This window comes from Takifugu rubripes, chromosome 17 (genome assembly GCF_901000725.2).
Source record: "Takifugu rubripes chromosome 17, fTakRub1.2, whole genome shotgun sequence".
Taxonomy (NCBI): Eukaryota; Metazoa; Chordata; class Actinopteri; order Tetraodontiformes; family Tetraodontidae; genus Takifugu; species Takifugu rubripes.
This window is the reverse complement of record NC_042301.1, coordinates 1,637,197-1,644,412: the sequence shown is the minus strand read 5'-3', so window position 1 is coordinate 1,644,412 and position 7,216 is coordinate 1,637,197. Positions and strand designations below refer to the sequence as shown.

General features: G+C 47.2%; 1 protein-coding gene across 1 annotated transcript in view; it reads left to right on the top strand.

Annotated features, from left to right (window-relative positions):
* The window catches only part of mttp (microsomal triglyceride transfer protein), an 8,005-nt gene extending 1,635 nt beyond the window's left edge, over positions 1-6,370 (top strand). Inside the window, exons 4-18 of the mRNA XM_011612378.2 lie at positions 1,050-1,157; positions 1,238-1,354; positions 1,438-1,577; positions 1,648-1,798; positions 2,269-2,426; positions 2,508-2,676; positions 2,764-2,871; positions 2,948-3,160; positions 3,248-3,459; positions 3,585-3,682; positions 3,802-3,923; positions 3,996-4,223; positions 4,644-4,768; positions 5,594-5,764; positions 5,849-6,370. Of these exons, the coding sequence (XP_011610680.2) occupies positions 1,050-1,157; positions 1,238-1,354; positions 1,438-1,577; positions 1,648-1,798; positions 2,269-2,426; positions 2,508-2,676; positions 2,764-2,871; positions 2,948-3,160; positions 3,248-3,459; positions 3,585-3,682; positions 3,802-3,923; positions 3,996-4,223; positions 4,644-4,768; positions 5,594-5,764; positions 5,849-5,996 (2,268 nt within the window). The 3' untranslated portion in view covers positions 5,997-6,370. The remainder of the gene's footprint in view (positions 1-1,049; positions 1,158-1,237; positions 1,355-1,437; positions 1,578-1,647; positions 1,799-2,268; positions 2,427-2,507; positions 2,677-2,763; positions 2,872-2,947; positions 3,161-3,247; positions 3,460-3,584; positions 3,683-3,801; positions 3,924-3,995; positions 4,224-4,643; positions 4,769-5,593; positions 5,765-5,848) is intronic.
* The last annotated feature ends 846 nt before the right edge of the window (positions 6,371-7,216 follow it).

The window sequence follows — 7,216 nt, the reverse complement described above, 5'->3', positions numbered from 1 at the left end:
CCAGCGTTTTCACCTCTGACCTTCATGCGACAGGAATCCGGAACCAGTAATGCAGCTAATCTAGTTGTGGCAGAGTGATGATGTTGGCAGTAGCAATAACACACAGGATGCGTGCACGTGTGTGTGTGTGTGTGTATGTGTGTGCAAAGGTCACCAGGTTCAGAGGGTCAGCAGATGAGCCAACAGCTCGGTTAATAACGCTCATCCAGCGAGATATCTGTGATTTCAGCCTCTTATCGTGACTTTATCACTACTTACTACAGAATTATTGGTACCAACAGTTCAACAGCAATGCTCACGCGTTCGTTTGCTTCAGAGGAGACTGGGAATACACCAGTTTATAGCCCCATAGCGGGTAAACATAGAAGATATAGGCGTTCAAGCCCTCATGAGAAGCGTCCCGATTTTGAAAACAGTAAATCGAGTGCAGGCGGGATCGGGGTCGGGGTGCAGAGTCCCAGCGAAGGCCCTGAGGATAATGGAGTAAAGGTCTACAAGGTGATCACCCACCTTGTGAAACAGGATAGATCAGAGGTGGTCTCCCGGGTGGGTTCACTTATTTATACAGAGCAGCAGTTGACAGACTATTTATGGGGGTCTGCGCAGATATGGTGGCGGAGGGCCACAAATAAATGACATAGTGTTTAGGAGACAGTGTGGGATGATGTAATAGACTGTTTTCCCTACTCATAATTCCTTCCAGGAATAATTTAGCTCATGTGACTTAGATTTGGCTCCAGGTTTATTATATCAGTCACGTCAGCGCGCGTCGGACGGGAACGGTGATGTCATCGCTATATGCTGATGTCCGCTGGGAATATAATTAGAGGAAATATTCCGCGCTGAGTTTAATCTTTTTTTATATCCCAGCCTGCTAATACCGTAGTATTCTGTGTTTATTTTCGACCCGTCTTTGGTTCCAGCATGTCGTGCAAATGGCGTCTGAAGTCATAATCATGTGTTCGGTTCAGAAAGACCGCCACCCCCATACGCCGGAGAGGCGTGCAAGGCTGTTGAACGCCTGTTGTTTTTGTCACGTCTGCTTGCAGGCAAAGGCATTTTATTCCTACTGGACCGAACCCGCAACCATCAGAAACCTTAAAAGAGGGCTGGCCAGCTTACTCCAAGTACAGCTAAAAAGTGGAAAAGTCTTAGAGGTAACTGTTAAAACCACTGTCGGGTCATATTTTCAGCCCGTTTGCCCGACCGTGTGAATAGATCTAATGCCTGTGAACAGAATGACGTGTCTGGAAGGTGCACAGTGGCGTACAAGGTCGACCAACATCGCGTGACAAGGACCAAACTCCTGGAGACATGCAAGACTGCAGAGACGGGATTCACCATGCACAGCCAGGTCCGTCGGCCTCCGGGCCAGCTCACAGAGACGTGGGTCCCCTCGCACCCCCGTTCTGGAACTAGTATTCTGTCCAATTCCAGGTGTTGGGTGTGAGCAGGAAGTCCAGCTCTGTTACAGTGTTCACATTCGAAGACGGTTTCATTCGCTCCGCCGTGGCTGAAGAAACGCACACGTTAGCCGTCAACGCCCGCAGATCTGCTGCGGCTGATGTGGTGTCCAGGTAAGCATTTCGATATAAAAGAGCCCCCTTCCTGGTCCAGACGCAGGTTCCATTTGCAGTTTCCTCTCAGGCAGACGCTCACGTTAGTCGGGACGGAGGCCGGACCGCTGGAGGCTGCTGGGAAAGACGCGAACGGGGTCGTCAAGTCAGTCGATGGAAAACTGGCAGCTGTCGGGATCATGCTGGAGAAGGTCAAATCCCAGTGCAAGGGATGTCCCTCAGTGAGTACCTGGTCACAAATCCACATCGGCGCCAAACGATTTAATCTGTTGTTAAAATTTCATACAAACTCTAGTGAAATCGAAAATGTTTATGTGCCAAGTTGTAATTTATGAAGCCAGGATGGTTAAGAAAAGTCATTGCCATAGCAAGTATTAGCATGTAGCATCTCCTGCCTCGCTCCCTTGTGCTTACATGTTTGCTTTCTTGATTAATCAAAGTAGGGATGTGACATGACAATTTCACGATGTAGGGAAGATGAAAAACATGAACAACTAGCATTCTAAATGGTTTCGTTGCTCACTTAGCTGCTTCACTAACATTTAAATGCCTCCTGGCCTTCAGAGTATGAGAACCTGGATTGCACGAATAACGACTGTGACTAAATGGCTCTATCGGGAGATATTGGGTATATTTTTGTACTGTCGACTGCAGTCTCACTTATCCTCTCCCCCTGTGTTTTCCCTCACAGCTTTTCGAGCATTGGCAGGCTCTGCGGAAGCAGCTGGAGCCCGATAGGCTGTCCTCGGCTACGGCTCCTCGCAGCTTCCTGGCCCTCATCCAGAGCATTAGGAAGGCGTCCAAGGACGAGATCCTCAAAGTTCTGAAGGATGCCAGCAAGTCATCTCTGTAATTCGGCTTCTCGTTTCTTTGCCATAGCTTTCACTGGTCCCTTGAGCTCATACTCACCTCTCTGCGTGGTGGTTGCAGGCCTCAGGTGGTGGACGCTGTGACGTCCTCCCAGACAGCTGCTTCCCTGGATGCTATGCTGGAGTTCCTAAACTTCACTGATGCTAAGGGTCTGGTTCTGCAGGAGAGGTTTCTATACGCATGTGGCTTTGCGTCGCATCCCGACGAGCGGATGCTCCAAGCTCTGCTGGTGAGGAACACCTCCTTATTCTTGACCTGGTTAATCTGGCCGCAGTGTTATTGCAGAGCTTTTTAACGGGAGGGGTTTCCATTGTAGGATATTTTGAAGGGGAAGATCGGCAGCACTGACATTAAAGAATCTGTGGTGATCATTATGGGGGCCCTGGTCCACAAGCTGTGTCAGAAAGGAGCTTGCAACTCACCGGTGAGCTTCCAGGACATTTGAAAGGACATTTCATCAAAAGGCTCTGTGGAAATGACTGAATAATGTCACTTTTCAGGCTGTGATGCAGGCAAAGCACCTGATTTTAAACGGCCCTGACAGCAGTCAGGTCGAGTCCGAGGTCCAGATGTACCTTCTCGCTCTGAAAAACTCCATGCTTCGTGAAGCCATCCCCATCTTCACCAAATATGCCGAGTCAGAGGTCGGAGCACTCAGCACCATCGCCCTCACTGCCCTGCAGAGATACGACGTCAGCCTCTTGACCGACGAGGTGAAGACACGGGACCAACCAAAGACTCGGTACTGTCCGGAGCGGACTGGCATCCGTCGTGAAGTAAATGGCAATGTTGTCTTGTAGGTTAAGCGCACGGTGAGCAGGGTTTATCACCAGAACAGAAGAATCTATGAGAAGAACGTGAGAGCCGCTGCAGCCGATGTCATCCTCAGCAGCAACCCGTCTTACACGGAGGTCAAGAATCTGCTTCTGTCCATCGGACACCTACCTCACGAGATGAACAAGTACATGCTGTCCAAAATCCAGGACATCCTCCGCTTCCAACTTCCTGCCAGGTTTGTCCGATTGCCTCGGCACTCGGCGGGTTTTTCCGCGTCCTAAATTTTACGCAACTAAGTGCGTTTGTTTGTTTTTCAGAGCATTCACCTGTTTTCACCTGTACTTCTATATTTTTAAACAGTAAAGTCATACAGGAAGCCATGAAAGACATGATCTCGCATAACTACGACCGCTTTTCCAAAATTGGGTCCTCGTCCGCATTTTCTGGATTCATGGCACGTGAGTAGCGGCCTCATAAAGTTGTAAAACATGGACATTTTAGGCATTCGGTCCCGCACGCTAACACGGGACTTGCCAGTTGCACGCGCTGGGTCACCTGTATCTCCTCATCTACGCAGAATCGGCTGACTTGACCTCCACATACAGCTTGGACATTTTGTATTCCGGCTCTGGAATCCTGAGGAGAAGCAACATGAATATCTTTGGTGCTAGCAACGGAGCAATGCTACATGGCCTGCAGGTGATTAAGGGGTGGGTGGATTGCGGATGAGATTTCTAGGAAACATTGGATGACCGTCACCTCTCGGCTCAGGTGGCGATTGAAGCGCAGGGTCTGGAGTCGCTGATCGCCGCCACGCCCGACGAAGGGGAGGAGGGCCTGGAGTCCTTCGCTGGGATGTCGGCGCTGCTGTTCGACATCCAGCTGCGTCCCGTCACTTTCTTCAAAGGTTACAGCGACCTCATGTCCAAAATGTTTTCTATGACCGGGGAGCCCATGAATGTCGTGAAGGGCCTCATTCTGCTGAGCGATCACTCTGAGGTAAGCTTACCTTCGCGTCCTATAAGGATGATCCACCTTTTTAATCCTACCCCTCATGTTTTGGCTTTTTTTGTACCCAATTGAGTTGTTATGTTGTGAATTTTGGATGTGTTTCTTTTTAGTGTTGAAAGCCGTGAAGTTTAAAGAAACACACTCGCTGGCGAGATTGTTTAACGTCGGGTCGAATCAGCACTTTTGAGAAATGCTAAACTATGAATGTGAAGTGAAGATAATTCAGAAATTCAACAGATATAAAGTGGGAATCCAGGTGTCTATATGGGTCACCATGAAAGGCCTTGACCTGTAATCTAGTTTCTTATGTAGAACAGCAGGTCAGATCTTTGAGAAGCTACAATATCAATTGTGGGGAACATGAGTATGATGGAAAGCTTTTTAAACGCTTCCTGCATTCTGCTCCAGGTCATCCACCTGCAGTCTGGTCTGAGGGCGAGTGCAGAGTTCCAGGGTGGCCTCGCCATTGACATCTCAGGAGGCATGGAGATCAGTCTGTGGTACAGAGAGTCCAAGACCAGTGTGAACAACAGGTACAGTCAGGAAACAACTCACTAACAGCCGCAGCATTCAGCTTTTTCCTGTCACTCAAGCAGATCCTTGGTATACAGTACAATTACATAAGGTTATGTATGTTGTAAGTAGGTCACAGCCTCGGTGACAACAACAACTGTATGTGAAGTATGACGTAATACTTCCTGCAGGACACTGGACTTTGTTACAGGCAGATAATTGTTGGAAAACACCTTTATTTCTAACTGGAAAGTCGGAGCCGTGTCACCATCCTGCAAATAGATTTGGCTCCATGTAAAACGCACGTGTACTTGAGATGGCCAAAAAGTGCTGCCTGATTCAGTTGTTCCACCAGCACACTGGACTCGCTCCAGCATTGTGCTTCGCGCCTGTCTTATTTGCAGGTTCCTGTAGACCATAGGTGTCAAACTCTGGCCCGTGGGCCAAATTTGGCCTGCAATGTAAAAATATTTGGCCCGCGAAGCCATACCAATTGACTATTAGAGCTGGCCTGCTAGTATTTTATTATATATATATATATATATATATATATATATATATATCAATCAAAAGGTTCCCTGTTATAGCTGGAGGAAGATTTTTTCAATAAATATCAATTTTGGTCCGTGACTTTGTCCCAGTTTTGAATTTTGGCCCACTGGGTATTTGAGTTTGACACCTCTGCTGTAGACTAACATCCAGTCTGAGATAGTGAGGATCAGTATCCAAAAATAACCCATAATGCAGCTCTCCTACCTGAGAATTGCCAAGAAAATAGGAGCGAATCTCACAATGGCGCCACCATCATTGAACGCTTCTTTTTCTGTCACTCTGCCCCGATTCAGGGCAGCCTTGGTGGTCACTGGAAATGTTACAGTGGATCTGGACTTCATGAGGGCAGGCGTGGAGGTCAGCTTTGAAACCGAGGCATCGCTTGACTTCATCACCACTGTCCAGTTTTCCGAATATCCCTTCCTTGTATGCATGCAGATGGACAAAGCCACCTTCCCCGTCAGGTACTGTCATACATACAGTTTTACTCTCGAACCCCCCCCCCCCCTTCCCCCTCCAACCCTCATCTCTCCTTGATGTTCTTTCAGTGACTATGTGACCAAGTATGAGGGCTTGCCTTCAGGAAAGAGCGTAACGTTACGCAGGGGGAGAAAGCAGCTGGTCCCCGGCTCCGAATTCCCACTTCATCAAGAGAATTCAAACATGTGCAAGAAGGTTTTTGATTCCAGCTGGTAGAAAATGTGAAATAACCAGGAACCATTAGCATTTTGAATGGCTCATTTCTGTCACTCAAAAAGCTTTTTTTTTATTCTTCAGGGACAAAACCAAAACTCAGCCTCCAGCAGTCAAATATTGTATAAAAAAAGTGAATTTTTTTTTCCACACACATCCAGTATTTACATTCCCGTGACTATTTAAGACATTTTAATTTTGCATTTTGTTTGAAATTAAAGATTCTCGGGTTGTCTTTGTATGGATTTTCTTGTATTTATGCTGGGCACACACAGGATGGCTCCTTGGAATGACATTAAAAACCACTGGCGTTAACACAGTTACGGAAAGTATTTACATGTAAATATCATTTCCCAATTAAATTTGTGCTCTAACATTACTCTTTATATGTGAAATAATTGATCGAAAACCAATTTCCTCCATTATTTAGAATTATATTGACGATATGTCTGAGCTCGCATGGGTCACCGATACGGTGGGTGAGAATTCTGCCAGAATTTTGATGCATTTCTAGGTTGGAACATGATGAGCTTTTCCATTTTTAAACGTGTGACTGTTCATGAGTGTATATGTTGCTAGAGCACCTGATTTTGACTGTCGTTGACAGCGCTTGTGCTGACGTAGAGAACCAGAGTACCGAAGAAATGAAGACGAGGGCAATTTTTCAAAACACCCAGATGTTGGAGGAGTTTGGAAAGTTTCTGGAAAAGAGTCCTGTGGGTGTCAGGGAACCATGAAACCCTTACAGAGGGTTCAAACTAAGATCTTCAGCAGTTAGGATGTAAACAGAGATGAATATAACCAGAGTGGGGACCTGAAAGTACCCCAGGAGAGGTGGGTGGGAGAGTGGAGCCTCTATTGATAATACAAAAAAATCTGGAGGAACGAGCACGTTCATACCCTCGGGCCTCCTGGACAAGTTCTCAGATAGTCAACAGAAACAGTTTGTGTTGGACTGTGTGCTATTTATAGACAGGAGCTCCAGGCAGCGCCAGGGTCGCCATCCAAGAGCTGCATCTCTGCGTCTGTGGGCGGAGACGTCGTCATTTGGATTCGTTTTCTGCATTATAACAAATGGACCAAAAAGCTGCAAGTTGGTGCAGGTGAAGCAACAGATCCTGTGGGGCAGCTGTGACAGCACAGCCTTTACTGGCATCTAAATACTGGGCCTTATTGGAGATTATTTAGCAACCACTGAGAGCAGCTGAGGGCAAACCAGTGTC